Source organism: Procambarus clarkii, chromosome 79 (assembly GCF_040958095.1).
Source record: "Procambarus clarkii isolate CNS0578487 chromosome 79, FALCON_Pclarkii_2.0, whole genome shotgun sequence".
Lineage (NCBI taxonomy): Eukaryota > Metazoa > Arthropoda > Malacostraca > Decapoda > Cambaridae > Procambarus > Procambarus clarkii.
The window spans coordinates 1908905-1928410 of NC_091228.1; the positions used below are offsets into that span (position 1 = coordinate 1908905).

A 19506-nucleotide genomic window follows, 5' to 3' on the forward strand; every position below is an offset into this window, starting at 1 on the left:
CGGTGTCACAGGCCCCGGAGCAGGGCACAGTGTCACAGGCCCCGGAGCAGGGCACAGTGTCACAGGCCCCGGAGCAGGGCACAGTGTCACAGGCCCCGGAGCAGGGCACAGTGTCACAGGCCCCGGAGCAGAGCGCGGTGTCACAGGCCCCGGAGCAGGGCACAGTGTCACAGGCCCCGGAGCAGGGCACAGTGTCACAGGCCCCGGAGCAGGGCACGGTGTCACAGGCCCCGGAGCAGGGCACAGTGTCACAGGCCCCGGAGCAGGGCACAGTGTCACAGGCCCCGGAGCAGGGCACAGTGTCACAGGCACCGGAGCAGGGCACAGTGTCACAGGCCCCGGAGCAGGGCACGGTGTCACAGGCCCCGGAGCAGGGCACAGTGTCACAGGCCCCGGAGCAGGGCACGGTGTCACAGGCCCCGGAGCAGGGCACAGTGTCACAGGCCCCGGAGCAGGGCACAGTGTCACAGGCACCGAAGCAGGGCACAGTGTCACAGGCCCCGGAGCAGAGCGTGGTGTCACAGGCCCCGGAGCAGGGCATTGTGTCACAGGCACCGGAGCAGGGCACAGTGTCACAGGCACCGGAGCAGGGCACAGTGTCACAGGCCCCGGAGCAGAGCGCGGTGTCACAGGCCCCGGAGCAGGGCACAGTGTCACAGGCCCCGGAGCAGAGCGTGGTGTCACAGGCCCCGGAGCAGAGCGCGGTGTCACAGGCCCCGGAGCAGGGCACAGTGTCGGGGGCGCCGCAGCAGAGTGCGGTCCCTGGCAGAGGGAAACAAACAAGGCCCCAAAATCTGTTGGTATTACAGATGGGCTACCTGTAAGCATGGGGAATCGGGAAGAATAAATGGAACATGTACACACGATCACCCTAGAAAGTGCAGAAACCTCCTCAACACAGGTAAATGTACCAAAAGCTGTGAATTCTTTCACCCAGAAATTTGCAAGAACTCTTTGGACAGGAAAGAGTGCTTCAATGCTGAATGTCCAGCTTTTCATATAAGAGGAACCAGGCGAATAAAACCGACAGACCGCCACTATGAAAACAGCCACTACTCCATCAACCGGGATAATTTTTTAGCAAGAGGAGGAGGAGAAGAATGGCTAAAAATGACCAGACTCTACCACCAACTCGGTCAAATGCTAGAGAGGACGCAAACACAGTGGCCTCCTTACCAGAGCCTCAGATATTAACACCAATTAAAGCATCCAGCACTTCCACTAACACGATAACATCATTTATATTTGCCAACATCCAGGGTATAAAAACACGCAAATCCAACAAAGTTCATTTTATAGATGGTCTCCTTCATGAGACAAATGCAGTGTTTGCAGCCCTAACAGAAACTCACACAAAGGACTACCTTGATGGTGAAATATGGATCTCAGAATACAATCTCTTCAGATGTGATAGGAAACACCGGCTTCAGGGTGGGGTCAGCCTCTACATCAAAGACACACTCATCTGTACTGAGCTGCTAAACACCTCAAATGATATGGTGGAAGTGCTGATAGTCAAAATAGAGATCCTAAATGTAGTTGTTGTCCTTGTATATAAGTCACCGGAGGCAAACCCTCAGCAGTTTAAAGACCAACTAATGAAAATAGAACACTGCTTGGAAAACCTCACAAATCCAGCTCCGAACATCATCCTGCTTGGGGACTTCAACCTACGGCACCTGAAATGGAAGCACCTGGCTAATACAGTAATATCAGAAAGAATACCAGGAAGTAGCCTAAATGAGCAGGCACATGCAAATGACCTGCTACGGATGTGCGATAGGTTTGCCTTAAACCAGCAAATAGTAGAACCAACTAGGAAGGAGAACACGCTGGACCTCATTTTCACTAATAATGATGAGTTGATCGTGAACATAATGATTACAAATACCTGTTACTCAGATCACAACTTAATTGAAGTTCTGACAACCATGGGGAATCGACCTTCAAAACCAGTCCAGATTCCCGGTGGAGGAGATTTCAGCAAATTCAACTTCAATAATAAACGGATAAACTGGGAGCAAATAAACCAGGACTTCACAGAAATAAACTGGGAAGAACAGCTAGGAAATGCAAACCTGAACCAGTGCCTGGAAAAAATAAGCTCAGTAGCACTAGAAATATGTTCAAACCGCATACCCCTAAGAAAAAAGAGAGAGAGATGCAGATTGGAACGGGAACGTCGTTCCCTATATAGGCGAAGAAAACGAATCGCGGAACAACTTGAGAGTCGCACCCTATCTCAAGAACGGCGAAGAAGGTTAGGTAGAGAAATACAAACAATTGAACTCAAGCTACAAGAATCATACAAAACCCAGGAGAGGCAAAGAGAGCAAAAGGCCATCAGTGAAATAGAGAGAAATCCGAAATATTTTTTCTCCTATGCAAAATCAAGATAAAAAACCACATCTAGTATCGGGCCCCTGCGAAAGGGAGATGGAACTTTCACTGATGACAACAAAGAAATGAGCGAGTTATTGAGGAAGCAGTACAACTCTGTTTTCAGCGAGCCATTAAATGCACTAAAGATTGATAACCCAAATGAATTTTTCATGGATATGATACCAACATCAAATCATATATCAGACGTCGCCCTATCCCCACTAGATTTTGAAGAAGCCATAAACAGTATGCCTATTCACTCTGCACCAGGCCCGGATTCTTGGAACTCCATATTCATCAAGAATTGTAAAAAACCACTATCGCAGGCCCTTCACATTCTGTGGAGACAAAGCCTAGATACTGGCGTTATCCCTGACATACTAAAAACTGCAGAGATAGCACCACTCCATAAAGGAGGAAATAAGGCAGAGGCAAAAAATTACAGACCGATAGCACTAACATCGCACATCATAAAAATTTTTGAGAGAGTGCTAAGAAGATCACAAAATACATGGAATCACAGCATCTCCATAACCCCGGACAACATGGTTTCAGAACAGGGCGCTCTTGCCTGTCGCAGTTGCTGGACCACTATGATATGGCATTAGATGCTATGGAAGACAAACAAAACGCTGATGTAATTTACACAGATTTCGCAAAAGCCTTTGATAAATGTGACCATGGTGTTATTGCACATAAAATGCGTTCAAAAGGAATTACCGGGAAAATAGGCAGATGGATCTACAATTTCCTGACTAACAGAACCCAATGTGTAATAGTCAACAAAATAAAATCCAGCCCATCAACCGTGAAGAGCTCAGTCCCCCAGGGTACTGTGCTTGCTCCAGTACTTTTTCTCATCCTCATATCGGACATAGACAAGAACACAACCTATAGCACTGTATCATCCTTTGCAGATGACACTAGGATTTTCATGAGAGTAGGCAACATAGAGGACACGGCAAACCTCCAATCAGATATAGACCAGGTCTTTCTATGGGCTACAGAAAATAATATGGTGTTTAACGAGGATAAGTTCCAGCTCATGCGCTACGGAAAAATTGAAAATATAAAAACAGAAACCACGTACAAAACTCAGGCAAATCATAACATAGAACGAAAAGGCAATGTAAAGGATCTGGGTGTACTCATGTCGGAAGACCTTACCTTTAAAGAACACAATAAAGTAGCCGTCACAACTGCAAGAAAAATGACAGGTTGGATAACAAGAACTTTTCACACTAGAGATGCTATACCGATGATGATACTTTTCAAAACGCTTGTGCTCTCTAGAGTGGAGTACTGCTGCACAATGACAGCCCCTTTCAAAGCTGGAGAAATTGCTGACCTAGAGAGCGTGCAGAGATCCTTTACTGCTAGAATCCACTCAGTAAAACATCTAAATTACTGGGACCGACTAAAGAGCCTAAATCTGTACTCCCTTGAGCGCAGGCGGGAGAGATACATAATAATTTACACGTGGAAAATAATTGAGGGGCTGGTCCCAAACCTGCACACAGAAATAACACCACATGAGACCAGAAGACATGGCAGGATGTGCAGAATACCCCCGTTGAAAAGCAGAGGTGCAACAGGTACTCTGAGAGAGAACTCTATCAACATCAGAGGCCCGAGACTGTTCAACAAGCTTCCACTACACATAAGGGGCATAACTGGCAAACCCCTCACAGTGTTCAAGAGAGAACTGGATAAGCACCTCCAAAGGATACCTGATCAACCAGGCTGTGACTCATACGTCAGGCTGCGAGCAGCCGCGTCTAACAGCCTGGTTGATCAGTCCAGCAACCAGGAGGCCTGGTCGACGACCGGGCCGCGGGGACACTAAGCCCCGGAAGCACCTCAAGGTAGCCTTAAGGTAGTAAATGTAAGGTAATGAAACTAGGCAGTGGAAACAGGAGGCCAGACTCAGGATACCGAATGGGAGATGAAGTATTTTACGAAACGGAAAGAGAGAAAGATCTGAGTTGATATCACACCATCCCGGTCTCCTGAAGCCCACATAAAAAGAATAACATCTGCGGCGTATGCGAGGCTGGCTAACATCAGAACAGCCTTCAGGAACCTGTGCAAGGAATCATTCAGAACCTTGTATACCACATATGTAAGACCAATCCTGGAGTATGCGGCTCCAGCATGGAGCCCGTACCTTGTCAAGCACAAGACGAAGCTGGAAAAAGTTCAGAGGTATGCCACTAGACTAGTCCCAGAATTAAGAGGCATGAGTTACCAGGAAAGGCTGAATGAAATGCACCTCACGACGCTAGAAGACAGAAGAGTAAAAGGAGACATGATAACCACGTACAAAATTCTCAGAGGAATTGACGGGGTAGATAAGGATAAATTGTTTAACACGGGTGAGACGCGAACAAGGGGACACAGGTGGAAGCAGAGTACCCAAATGAGCCACAGAGACATTAGAAAGAACTTTTTCAGTGTCAGAGTAGTTAACAGGTGGAATGCATTAGGCAGTGATGTGGTGGAGGCTGACTCCATACACAGTTTCAAGTGTAGATATGATAGAGCCCAGTAGGCTCAGGAACCTGTACACCAGTTGATTGACAGTTGAGAGGCGGGACCAAAGAGCCAACTCTGGGCACAAGGTAGGGTAGAGGGGGCACAAGGTAGGGTAGAGGGGGCACAAGGTAGGGTAGAGGGGCACAAGGTGGGGTAGAGGGGCACAAGGTGGGGTAGAGGGGCACAAGGTAGGGTAGAGGGGCACAAGGTAGGGTAGAGGGGCACAAGGTAGGGTAGAGGAGGCACAAGGTAGGGTAGAGGGGCACAAGGTGGGGTAGAGGGGCACAAGGTAGGGGAGAGGGGCACAAGGTAGGGTAGAGGGGCACAAGGTAGGGTAGAGGGGGCACAATGTAGGGTAGAGGGGCACAAGGTGGGGTAGAGGGGCACAAGGTAGGGTAGAGGGGCACAAGGTGGGGGTAGAGGGGCACAAGGTAGGGTAGAGGGGCACAAGGTGGGGGTAGAGGGGCACAAGGTAGGGTAGAGGGGGCACAAGGTAGGGTAGAGGGGCACAAGGTGGGGTAGAGGGGGCACAAGGTAGGGTAGAGGGGGCACAAGGTAGGGTAGAGGGGCACAAGGTAGGGTAGAAGGGGCACAAGGTAGGGTAGAGGGGGCACAAGGTAGGGTAGAGGGGGCACAAGGTAGGGTAGAGGGGGCACAAGGTGGGGTAGAGGGGGCACAAGGTAGGGTAGAGGGGGCACAAGGTAGGGTAGAGGGGGCACAAGGTAGGGTAGAGGGGCACAAGGTGGGGTAGAGGGGCACAAGGTAGGGTAGAGGGGCACAAGGTAGGGTAGAGGGGCACAATATAGGGTAGAGGGGGCACAAGGTAGGGTAGAAGGGGCACAAGGTGGGGTAGAGGGGCACAAGGTAGGGTAGAGGGGCACAATATAGGGTAGAGGGGGCACAAGGTGGGGTAGAGGGGGCACAAGGTAGGGTAGAGGGGGCACAAGGTAGGGTAGAGGGGGCACAAGGTAGGGTAGAGGGGCACAAGGTAGGGTAGAGGGGCACAAGGTAGGGTAGAGGGGCACAAGGTAGGGTAGAGGGGCACAATGTAGGGTAGAGGGGGCACAATGTAGGGTAGAGGGGGCACAATGTAGGGTAGAGGGGCACAAGGTAGGGTAGAGGGGCACAAGGTAGGGTAGAGGGGGCACAATGTAGGGTAGAGGGGCACAAGGTAGGGTAGAGGGGGCACAATGTAGGGTAGAGGGGGCACAATGTAGGGTAGAGGGGGCACAAGGTAGGGTAGAAGGGGCACAAGGTGGGGTAGAGGGGCACAAGGTAGGGTAGAGGGGCACAATATAGGGTAGAGGGGGCACAAGGTAGGGTAGAGGGGGCACAAGGTAGGGTAGAGGGGCACAAGGTAGGGTAGAGGGGCACAAGGTAGGGTAGAGGGAGCACAAGGTAGGGTAGAGGGGCACAAGGTAGGGTAGAGGGGCACAAGGTAGGGTAGAGGGGCACAAGGTAGGGTAGAGGGGCACAAGGTAGGGTAGAGGGGCACAAGGTAGGGTAGAGGGGCACAAGGTAGGGTAGAGGGGCACAAGGTGGGGTAGAGGGGCACAAGGTAGGGTAGAGGGGCACAAGGTAGGGTAGAGGGGGCACAAGGTAGGGTAGAGGGGGCACAAGGTAGGGTAGAGGGGGCACAAGGTAGGGTAGAGGGGCACAAGGTAGGGTAGAGGGGGCACAATGTAGGGTAGAGGGGCACAAGGTAGGGTAGAGGGGCACAAGGTAGGGTAGAGGGGCACAAGGTAGGGTAGAGGGGCACAAGGTAGGGTAGAGGGGCACAAGGTAGGGTAGAGGGGCACAAGGTAGGGTAGAGGGGCACAAGGTGGGGTAGAGGGGCACAAGGTAGGGTAGAGGGGCACAAGGTAGGGTAGAGGGGCAGAAGGTAGGGTAGAGGGGCACAAGGTAGGGTAGAGGGGCACAAGGTAGGGTAGAGGGGCACAAGGTAGGGTAGAGGGGCACAAGGTAGGGTAGAGGGGCACAAGGTAGGGTAGAGGGGGCACAAGGTAGGGTAGAGGGGCACAAGGTAGGGTAGAGGGGCACAATGTAGGGTAGAGGGGGCACAAGGTAGGGTAGAGGGGCACAAGGTAGGGTAGAGGGGGCACAATGTAGGGTAGAGGGGCACAATGTAGGGTAGAGGGGCACAAGGTAGGGTAGAGGGGCACAAGGTAGGGTAGAGGGGCACAAGGTAGGGTAGAGGGGCACAAGGTAGGGTAGAGGGGCACAAGGTAGGGTAGAGGGGGCACAAGGTAGGGTAGAGGGGGCACAAGGTAGGGTAGAGGGGCACAATGTAGGGTAGAGGGGCACAATGTAGGGTAGAGGGGCACAAGGTAGGGTAGAGGGGCACAAGGTAGGGTAGAGGGGCACAAGGTAGGGTAGAGGGGCACAAGGTAGGGTAGAGGGGCACAATGTAGGGTAGAGGGGGCACAAGGTAGGGTAGAGGGGGCACAAGGTAGGGTAGAGGGGCACAAGGTAGGGTAGAGGGGGCACAATGTAGGGTAGAGGGGCACAATGTAGGGTAGAGGGGCACAAGGTAGGGTAGAGGGGCACAAGGTAGGGTAGAGGGGCACAAGGTAGGGTAGAGGGGCACAAGGTAGGGTAGAGGGGGCACAAGGTAGGGTAGAGGGGGCACAAGGTAGGGTAGAGGGGGCACAAGGTAGGGTAGAGGGGGCACAAGGTAGGGTAGAGGGGCACAAGGTAGTAGTAGGGAGTAAGAGCCACAGGCTCCTTTTTTTTTGGGGGGGAGAGGACCCCTGTGGACTGTAAGAGCCAGCGGCTCCTTTTTTTTTCAGGCCGGAGGATCCCTGTGGACTGTAAGAGCCAGCGGCTCCTTTTTTTTTTCTGGGAAATATCCCGCGTGTTAGCCAGGGTTTCAGGTAAATTTTTGTCAGTCACTGATTTTAGAAGTTGTTAAAGTTCTTATAATGAAAATAATTTCCGAGACTTAGAAGTTTGTTTAAGTCTTATGATGAAAATAATTTCCGAGACATAGAAGTTTGTTAAGGCCTTATGGGAGAAATTCAAATAACGTGTGTAGCACTTTAGGGCTTCCAGGAGAACTCTACGGACATATTTTACATGTTTTCAACTTACAAAATCGTCTATGTAAGCCTTAGTTATTCATATAAATTTAGAAAATCGCCTGTGTAAGTCATGGTTTTCAAGTCTCGTACATCACACCCCCCTCCCTCCCCCCCTTACCTCGCAATCTGTCGCCTCACCTGTGTTTACTTTAGACGTCAGCCAGCCAGTCGGCTCTTAATCTTATCTTATCTTATCCATAATATCTGGACCGTCCCTCCTCTCTCTCTCTCTCTCTCTCCTTTCATTCAGTTCAACTATTTTCCAACATCGTATGTTTGCTCCTTTTCATTAAGCAAGTCAGTATGTTTGCTCCTTTTCATTAAGCAAGTCAGTTTTACACAAATAAATCATGTTAGTAAGCAAGTTCTAGCTCACGTTCCCCACCTTAGTCCCCTGTCGTATAAAGAATACTATCATTCCAATCCCTCTAAAATTTAAAAATAATCATATTTCAAATGTAGTTCAATACAGTAATTAGTTACCAAGCTCCAGCTCTTGTCCTCCGCCTTAGCTCTCTCTCGTATCTTCGTTAGTATCAGTCCAATTTCCCTGAAATTTCTACCCTCTGTATTTCAGACATAGTTTAGTAAATGCAAACAATTATCAAACTCTAGCTCTTGTCCCCAGCTTAGTTCATTTGTACAAAATCATTAGTAACAGTCCAATTTCCCTTAAATTGTTACCCTCTGTATTTCAGACACCGTAAATAAAATCAAAATAGTTATCGAGCTCCAGCTCTCGTCCCCGCCTTAATTCTCTTTCGTATCTTTGTAAATAACCCATCAATTTCCCTAAAATTAAAAGCAGACATACTTCAAAGTTAGTAAATAAGATCAAGTCAGTTACTGAGCTCCAGCTCTCGTCCCCGCCTTAGTTCTCTTTCATATCTTCGTTAGTATCAGTCCAATTTCCCTGAAATTTTTACCCTCTGTATTTCAGACATAGTAAATATGAAGTAAACAATTATAAAACTCTAGCTCTTGTCCTCTGTCCAAGCTCACTTTTGTAAAATCATTACTCTCAGTCCAAATCACCCAACTACATTTTCAGACATAGTAAATAAAAAACCAGTTCAGTTATTAAGTTTCAACTCTTGTGCCCCAGCTTAGTTCATTTGTACAAGTTCTTTATTTTCCAACTAAATCACCCTGAGATTTAAGATCACCGTATTTTCTAACGTAGTAAAATTAATCTGGACATTAGCCTTAGATCATCAGACATAAATATATTCGATCAAGTCCGTCTCCAGCGTATCTCTTATCCGAGTATACACATAACCCCAACCTGTTTAATTATCTTTCACCCCCTCCCACCTTCCTCCATCTCATCCAAGTCTCGTAAATTTAAAATGTAGCTGTTAATTTGCGTTCTTTCCCCGTTCATAGCATATTCTCTGTAAGTTCAGATCTGTACTTAGTCTTACATATTCTCTACTTCTTTCCAATTTTATACAAGACTTAAACAACTATTACCGTCTCCTCTATCTTATTTAAACATGAGTCATATGTAAATATACCCCGACTCTTTCCATCCAATACAAGTCCTAGCTTGTTCACCGCCCAACTCACTACGCTATTTCTACTCTACATGTTATAGCATGTTTTCCGCTCATCTTGGTACCAACCCTTACAATCTCTCTCTCATTCCTTTTACATGTCTCAGCATGTCTCAGCATGTTCGCCTCGCATCTTACTACGCTGTCTACTTTACATGTTGTAGCGTGTATTACTGTGTCCCATATCTTATTTAAACATGAGTCATATGTAAATATACCCGACTCCTTCCATCCATTACAAGTCCTAGCTTGTTCACCGCCCAACTCTCTACACTGTCTACTTTACATGTTGTAGCATGTTTTCCGCACATCTTGATACCATCCCTTACAATCTCTCAATCCTTTACACATCCCAACTTTCAACCCTTTCTTACAATTTTCCTCCATCCCTCCGCTACATGTTCTTACCCGTTCATTACAGTCCACTACTTATTCTCTAATCATCTCTGTACTAATTCTCAAAACTAGTTGGTTCTGTCATTTTAGTAAGTAAGTAAGTAGATCATCGTTATTAACAACGACAACAACAACAACAACAGTAACATTACTAATTCACAGTAAGTTACTACTGAGCATTTGGTAGTTATCCATTTTCAAATAATGTCAATATAAATCATTCTAAGACATCTTCGTACAATTAAAGATACTTGCCCGTGCACTAAGTCATTACTTACAGTAGCATCTTAAGGCATTGTTTTCGTAACTCAGTTTTATTAAACATACACCTTCATTAGTCAAAGGAAAACTTTTCAAGTCATTGTATTCAATATTTCCGTTAAACTTACTACATCATGTCATTATTCGGTTTCATAATTAAGTACTTGTTTCAGTCCTCCAATGTAATAAGCAAATTATTCTATTAAGGATAAAGAAATCTTATTTAGAAGAGGCATTAAGTTTATTACAACATTTAACGCATACAAGTGTTCTTAGTAGTTATACAGGTATTCAAGAAATCATAAGTGTTCTTAGTAGTTATACAAGTGTTCAAGAAATCATAAGTGTTCAAGAAGCAATTATATACAGTTATTCTTAGTAGTTATACAAGTGTTCAAGAAAAACATATACAAGTGTTCAAGAAATCATAAACACTATAGTCTTATATAGAAATAAACATTTGAATTTATAAAAGAATTATAAGTAAAACATGTATTTGATTTCACACAATGAAACTCACTATCCAGCAAGTTAAAAAATCCATCACGTGCACAGCATCCCCCTTCCCCTTCTCCAAAATAGATTAGTTTTTGTCCCTTAAATTCCTTTAAAACATAGAAAGCATCGCTATAAACATTATCATCACGAATCAATTCAGGCCAGGACATTAGAAGTACTTCTCTGTCATTACAATAAGTCCTAACTGCTTCTACAGCATCCATTTGTTCAACCTCCATCCACTTACTCTCACCCATATTCGAGTAATTATCTGTAGCTCGTACCACATTAGTATGTCTTATCCTAATAAGATTTTCAATAAAGGCCATACCAGAGAAAACACCAAGTACAGGATCCTGTCCTATAAATCTCATCACTGCCTCTATTTCTATCTTTTGGGGGGTATGATATCCTATTTCTGGTCTCATCTTTATTAAATTTAACGGAAAAGATGGAAAGCTCTCCTCCATATGATCAATTAAACTCCAATGTTCATCTTCTTCTGTTTTAGGGTGAATAATACTAAGCTCTTTCACAGTCTTACTATTTACCTGCTGTTGCAGTTCATCCTGGCTCATTATAGTATACACTTCTCGTTCTTCAGAACTCAACTTATTAATAAACCAGTTTGCAGCATTTGGAGAACCAATTTCATCCACAAATTTTCTTATAAAAAATTTATCCTTTAAGTTACATCCTATAGGCACTTCTTCAAATTCTGGAAATATGTATTTAAAACGGGGTTTAGGTCTAAAAGTGCAAATTATTTTATCGCCTTTAAATAACAAAGAAATTTTCTTCATCTCGGCCTTACTAGGAGTTTTCGTCAGCAACAACACTTGACAATTCTCATGTTTCTTGAGTACATCTGTAACACTCTCTTTTAAGCTAAATAAGACTATGTCGCATTTTATCATTGGAAGTTCTTCTTTCAACTTTATAAAATCATGACCGATCAGTATCATTAAAACATTTTCACTTTTGCTAATAAACTTTGCTAGAGCTGGAACAATGTTCTCATGCGTACATTTATCAGTATGTGTCATCACTTTATAAGTCCGTTTTTCAGCCAGGGGCATATTCTTCCACAAAACAGTCGAAGCTGGACTTTGCCATATAGTTTCTGACACAAGATCAGGCATGCTTCCAAACCCTGGTAGACTCTTCACATCCATCACATGGGGTAGATCTTTAAACAAAGAAAAATACAATATTTAACACAGGGACTATTAAATAATCATAATATTTCAAAACTAAAAGATATTCAATAATAAGCAAAAATTATATCACAACAAATATAACGAGTACTGTAAGTACATCATACAATAATCACTTACTGTATACAGCAGCCATCGATCCGAGTATGTCTTCTCACTGCTGGACCGAGATGGGGAGTTTATGTCAAGATATATCCCGACCTAGCTTATCACATCGGAGATTGTTACGCTCCGCCCCCTCTCTCTTAGCTGTAGTTTCCAAATTAGTTATATGTATTATTTCAGATCTACTAGTTTTAACTACGACATTCTCTTCCGTTTATTAGATCTACCCTCTACTTGTTTCTTCTCTCTCCCAGTCCCCGTAACATCTTCTCCAAGAGGTATACGAACCATTAATAATTCTTTTTTATTATTCTTTAAAACATAAGCTAAATGGGCTAGTCCTGGAAAATAGTGTGTCTCCCATTCTTCTTGTTCTTCTTTACTCCATCCTATTCCGTCATTAAACCCAATACCATATGGAATAATTATACGCTGGATTAAATTATTATTTCTTGCCTGACAACAAATTTGCCTTATTGCAGATTTAAAACTCCAACGTTTAATAATATCTTTCTGTAATCCTAGATCTTCATTAGAGCTACTGTATTGAAGTCCTATAATATGAGGTTTTATTTCTGGTTCTGGAGATAAAGCAAGTACTATACCACCAGGAGTTATATTATTCTGTACCACTTCACACTCGGAAACTTTACTGTAAGGATATTTTTCCCATAACAGTTGTGCAAATCCACCAGATAAATTATGAGAATCGTAGACAAGACAGTCTCCAGGTTTTAGAATTTCATCACTAGTAAAATCAGCATCTATAATACACTTATTCAAACGCTTAAGCTTCACTTGCATGTACATAGAACAATCCATCTTGAAGTAAGACAGAAAAAGTTTCGTACCTCTTCCTATATACTCAGAAAAGTAGAGTTGACATTTAGACATTAAAAAGGGAGAAAATAAACACACGAGTTTCTATTTTGTTATTTAATGTGTAAAAATGTACAATGTATTTAATTTGTAAAAATGTACAAAGTATAAATTATTTACAGACATTATTATTCCCAATCCATCTTCTCTTCTAAATTTGTAAAACTACTACTAACACACATTGTAACATTAGTATCAACAGACGTAGTAACATTAACAGGTGTTGAATTAATTGTATCAGACAACTTAGTGTTGATAGAAGGTGAACTAGCATCAGCGGTAGCAGGCGTAGCATCATCTTCAGGTGTCCTAGCAGCATCAGTAGCATTAGTTGTGGATCCATTTTGAAGAACAGCAATGTATGGAATCTTATTTTCAAAGATGCCGTGGGTGGATGACTGAGGAGGAACGATGTTTTCGGGACGTACTATGAAGAGTACAATACCTCGTTTTCGTAGTTTTTGTCCTATTTTCTCAAGTATAGGCAAATATTTACTTTCCCATACTGCGCAGTTGTCCAAATAACTTGACATGCCAAACCCATATGGAATAATAATTCTCTTAACACATCTTTTAAGAATGAAAACAAGGGCTTCCTTCAGAGCATTTTCAAACCAGCGCCATCTCTGATATTCTGTATCTTTTTCAAGTCCATCGTAAAAATGTTCATCTAAACTTCGTACTTCACACGGAGGATTTTCATATGCTGGTAAAGTTGCAGGTCTACTAGCAAACTGAGTCACTAAACCAATAATAAGGGGTAGATGGGGATCTTCATCCATCCTGTTGTTAAATTCAGGTGGTTCTCCAATATGTATACTGCCAGGGTTACTGCGATAAGATACAACAGCCCTGTTTTTGTAAGGAAAGTTTTCACGATGTAATCTCGCATATGGGTAACGATCCCACAATCCTTGCACAATTTTACACATTTGTACACTCGTAGCATCAAGATCGTACAATAAACAGTCGTGATTATTGTAGACGGGCAGGGAGGCAAAGTCTCCAATAATAGTCTTGATCTCCATAGCCTTGAATATCCAAGCTTGAAGTAGATTCTGACATCCAAGAAGAGGAGGACACCGTAAGAGATCACTCCGGGGGAAGCATATATACATCTTTAGGCTGCGCGTAGAAACACTGCGCACACAAAAGGTTGCCAAGTGTTACTTGCTCTTCCTCTGCATAATCTCCTCGTTAAACAGTAATTTAACTTCCACTCCGTAGGGTTTTAACTGTTTATACATATCTTCAATAACAGGAAGATAAGTATTTTCCCAAACTTTATCTCTTCGAACACATGTAATCCCAATTCCTGTTGGTATTATAACTCTCATAATTTGAGGAGAGCCCTTGATAAAGTTAAATAAATCTTTCATACCATTCTTGAAGTAGACGAGACGATTAATGGATGTATCTTCGTTTAATCCAGAGAGCATGTTTCTGTCTTTTGAGTTTTCTATAATTCCCTGAGCAATGTTATTACTTTCTATAGGTAATCCAATACCGTATTGTGTGGCTATAGCAACAATATACGGAAGATTTTCTCCTTTAGAGATATGAATTGTTCCTGGTACTGGACGATCTTCAGGGATACATCTCTTAAGACTGTACAAGGGTCGGCGAACATTATAAGCATCAGCATGAGAATATTTCTTGGCTAAGTCTAGAGCCATTCCTCTGGGAACACAGGATATACAGTTCACTCCGTACACAATACAGGTTTCATTATTACAAAATGAATCGTCGGTTAAATAACCCTGACAAGTTGTCAGAACAGTATCCATGGTGAATTTTCTTCCTCGTAAGGTAGTAGATACGAACCAGATAGTCGTAATAATATCCCTAATGCGAGGTCCGCGCTCTTATATTGGGGGAAATGTAAAAGTTACCACTTATTTGAATATATTAATAAGGATTTTTGTTACCTTAGAGTGATATTATATATTACATTATAACTAATAGTATATTTCATTTTAGGATATAGATGCTTTAAGCATATATTTTAATTAGATTAAATAAGAATTTACTACTAAATTATATATATATATCTATCATTATGTACGGCAGCTACGAATAATGACGTAACAGTATACTTTTAGCGAGATTGCCAAAGTGATGTATTTTTCTAATAAGTCTAATAAATAATGAAAGTAGTTTACTAAGTATTTATATAAGAGCTTCATTTAATTATGAAACTTTAAGGATTTTTAAATAGAGAAGTATTTAGAGGAGATTACTGTCTATTATAAATGAGGAAACTGTTAAATATGTAGCGATGTACGATACTTATTTTAGGGATATATATACTTGCTTATCCTACTCTAATAGCTAGTGCTGCCCTCACACGATGGATCCTTTGTGTGCCAGGAAGTTTTACAGTATAGAAAGCCTTAAATGTGCAGGAGTTAGACTACAAACATTTGTGGATTGGCCCATTAAGTGGTTAAACCCTATTGACTTAGTTGAAGATGGGTTCTATTACCTTCGCAATAGTGATTACTGTTTGTGTGCATTTTGTTATTGTATAGTAGGTGCATGGATTGTTGGTGATACCCCCAGAAGACGTCATAAGATCATTAATCAAGACTGTGCCTTTATTAGAGGCGAGAGGAGTGACAATGTTTCTTTAGAGGTGTCTGAGATAGCTTTCAAATATGGACTGGAATTTGTTTCCCATAAAATAGAACTGGGAAATAAGAAAATAAGTGGTAGTAGTAAGTATATATTCTTATGATGTATTCTTATACCAGTCTTATATACTCTGTACAAAACTTGATTGCTTAAATAGATACTTCTTATTCTTCTAAAGAATAATTTACGTAACTACGTTATATTTTTTTAGGTGGTGCTCCTCCTAAGGAAGATCTGGGATTGATCAAATTTAGGAAATCGCTGAATCCAGGATTGGTAACTTATAAATCTCGCCTAGAGACATTTGATATGACATGGCCTGGAAGCGTCAAGCAAACTTCTCATGAGCTGGCAGAAGCTGGTTTTTTTTACTGTGGTATGAAGTGTTTTAACTATTTTAAACTTAATAGAGTTATAAGTAAAGAAATAATGAATAATAGTTAAAAGATAGTAACGAGATAATGCTGGATTGTTTTATGGTTTTCAGGTATAAGTGACCACGTCTGCTGCTATCACTGCGCCTGTGGAATACGAAATTGGAGACCAGAAGATGATCCTTGGACGTTACATGCGAGATGTAGTCCAGAATGTGCTTACATTATTCTTGCAAGGGGCAAGGAATTTGTTAAGAATGCTAGATTGACAATACCATTACCTATAAAACCTATAGACAATGATTTAATTAATATCTTAATGGAGGGTATGGATAAGTTCAAACATCTGATTCATAAAAAATTAATACCTGTGGAGAGTATAAGATATGCTTTAAGTGAGTACCTTAAGGAATCCAGAGATTTGTTGCCTTTTATTATACAAAGTAGATGTCTAGAAATCGTGTTGAGGTATATGCAAGAGGGAACAGATATTTATTTACGGGTACGGGACTTAATTTATGAAGCAGTTGATGATAAAAAGGAACAAGAAGCTACGCTTGAAGATCTGGGATTGAAAACTTTACCGGAGACTTGTACTAACACTGATGAAAACAAGGACTGTATAGAACAATCTTGGGAAGAAGATATTTTATGCAGAGTTTGTATGGATAAAAATATAAATATTGTAATACTACCATGTAAACATATGGTGACATGCAGTGGTTGTCTTTTAGCTCTGAAATGCTGTCCAATTTGTAGAGGAAATATTTTATATATAATAAATCCAATTGCTTCTTGAACACTTATGATTTTCTTGAACACTTGTATAACTACTAAGAACACTTGTATATGATTTTCTTGAACACTTGTATAACTACTAAGAACACTTATGATTTCTTGAATACCTGTATAACTACTAAGAACACTTGTATGCGTTAAATGTTGTAATAAACTTAATGCCTCTTCTAAATAAGATTTCTTTATCCTTAATAGAATAATTTGCTTATTACATTGGAGGACTGAAACAAGTACTTAATTATGAAACCGAATAATGACATGATGTAGTAAGTTTAACGGAAATATTGAATACAATGACTTGAAAAGTTTTCCTTTGACTAATGAAGGTGTATGTTTAATAAAACTGAGTTACGAAAACAATGCCTTAAGATGCTACTGTAAGTAATGACTTAGTGCACGGGCAAGTATCTTTAATTGTACGAAGATGTCTTAGAATGATTTATATTGACATTATTTGAAAATGGATAACTACCAAATGCTCAGTAGTAACTTACTGTGAATTAGTAATGTTACTGTTGTTGTTGTTGTTGTCGTTGTTAATAACGATGATCTACTTACTTACTTACTAAAATGACAGAACCAACTAGTTTTGAGAATTAGTACAGAGATGATTAGAGAATAAGTAGTGGACTGTAATGAACGGGTAAGAACATGTAGCGGAGGGATGGAGGAAAATTGTAAGAAAGGGTTGAAAGTTGGGATGTGTAAAGGATTGAGAGATTGTAAGGGATGGTATCAAGATGTGCGGAAAACATGCTACAACATGTAAAGTAGACAGTGTAGAGAGTTGGGCGGTGAACAAGCTAGGACTTGTAATGGATGGAAGGAGTCGGGTATATTTACATATGACTCATGTTTAAATAAGATATGGGACACAGTAATACACGCTACAACATGTAAAGTAGACAGCGTAGTAAGATGCGAGGCGAACATGCTGAGACATGCTGAGACATGTAAAAGGAATGAGAGAGAGATTGTAAGGGTTGGTACCAAGATGAGCGGAAAACATGCTATAACATGTAGAGTAGAAATAGCGTAGTGAGTTGGGCGGTGAACAAGCTAGGACTTGTATTGGATGGAAAGAGTCGGGGTATATTTACATATGACTCATGTTTAAATAAGATAGAGGAGACGGTAATAGTTGTTTAAGTCTTGTATAAAATTGGAAAGAAGTAGAGAATATGTAAGACTAAGTACAGATCTGAACTTACAGAGAATATGCTATGAACGGGGAAAGAACGCAAATTAACAGCTACATTTTAAATTTACGAGACTTGGATGAGATGGAGGAAGGTGGGAGGGGGTGAAAGATAATTAAACAGGTTGGGGTTATGTGTATACTCGGATAAGAGATACGCTGGAGACGGACTTGATCGAATATATTTATGTCTGATGATCTAAGGCTAATGTCCAGATTAATTTTACTACGTTAGAAAATACGGTGATCTTAAATCTCAGGGTGATTTAGTTGGAAAATAAAGAACTTGTACAAATGAACTAAGCTGGGGCACAAGAGTTGAAACTTAATAACTGAACTGGTTTTTTATTTACTATGTCTGAAAATGTAGTTGGGTGATTTGGACTGAGAGTAATGATTTTACAAAAGTGAGCTTGGACAGAGGACAAGAGCTAGAGTTTTATAATTGTTTACTTCATATTTACTATGTCTGAAATACAGAGGGTAAAAATTTCAGGGAAATTGGACTGATACTAACGAAGATATGAAAGAGAACTAAGGCGGGGACGAGAGCTGGAGCTCAGTAACTGACTTGATCTTATTTACTAACTTTGAAGTATGTCTGCTTTTAATTTTAGGGAAATTGATGGGTTATTTACAAAGATACGAAAGAGAATTAAGGCGGGGACGAGAGCTGGAGCTCGATAACTATTTTGATTTTATTTACGGTGTCTGAAATACAGAGGGTAACAATTTAAGGGAAATTGGACTGTTACTAATGATTTTGTACAAATGAACTAAGCTGGGGACAAGAGCTAGAGTTTGATAATTGTTTGCATTTACTAAACTATGTCTGAAATACAGAGGGTAGAAATTTCAGGGAAATTGGACTGATACTAACGAAGATACGAGAGAGAGCTAAGGCGGAGGACAAGAGCTGGAGCTTGGTAACTAATTACTGTATTGAACTACATTTGAAATATGATTATTTTTAAATTTTAGAGGGATTGGAATGATAGTATTCTTTATACGACAGGGGACTAAGGTGGGGAACGTGAGCTAGAACTTGCTTACTAACATGATTTATTTGTGTAAAACTGACTTGCTTAATGAAAAGGAGCAAACATACTGACTTGCTTAATGAAAAGGAGCAAACATACGATGTTGGAAAATAGTTGAACTGAATGAAAGGAGAGAGAGAGAGAGAGAGAGGAGGGACGGTCCAGATATTATGGATAAGATAAGATAAGATTAAGAGCCGACTGGCTGGCTGACGTCTAAAGTAAACACAGGTGAGGCGACAGATTGCGAGGTAAGGGGGGGAGGGAGGGGGGTGTGATGTACGAGACTTGAAAACCATGACTTACACAGGCGATTTTCTAAATTTATATGAATAACTAAGGCTTACATAGACGATTTTGTAAGTTGAAAACATGTAAAATATGTCCGTAGAGTTCTCCTGGAAGCCCTAAAGTGCTACACACGTTATTTGAATTTCTCCCATAAGGCCTTAACAAACTTCTATGTCTCGGAAATTATTTTCATCATAAGACTTAAACAAACTTCTAAGTCTCGGAAATTATTTTCATTATAAGAACTTTAACAACTTCTAAA

The 19506-nt window shown here is 41.9% G+C and overlaps 3 protein-coding genes across 9 annotated transcripts in view; 1 reads left to right on the forward strand and 2 right to left on the reverse strand.

Moving 5' to 3' along the window:
* Cen (cerebellar degeneration-related protein 2-like) overlaps positions 1-19506 on the reverse strand; it is a 621507-nt gene that overhangs the window by 178510 nt on the left and 423491 nt on the right. The gene's annotated exons all lie outside the window — the stretch shown is intronic.
* LOC138357553 (uncharacterized) lies at positions 10430-13618 on the reverse strand. The gene is made up of 2 exons (XM_069314441.1): positions 12046-13618; positions 10430-11897 (listed from the first exon to the last, which is right to left on the reverse strand). The coding sequence occupies exons 1-2, from the start codon at positions 12059-12061 to the stop codon at positions 10645-10647; spliced, it is 1269 nt and encodes a 422-aa protein (XP_069170542.1). The 5' UTR covers positions 12062-13618; the 3' UTR covers positions 10430-10644.
* Positions 14589-16890, forward strand: LOC138357554 (baculoviral IAP repeat-containing protein 8-like). Its single transcript, XM_069314442.1, has 3 exons — positions 14589-15626; positions 15755-15919; positions 16031-16890. Exons 1-3 carry the CDS (start codon positions 15260-15262, stop codon positions 16714-16716), a joined length of 1218 nt encoding a protein of 405 aa, XP_069170543.1. The 5' UTR covers positions 14589-15259; the 3' UTR covers positions 16717-16890.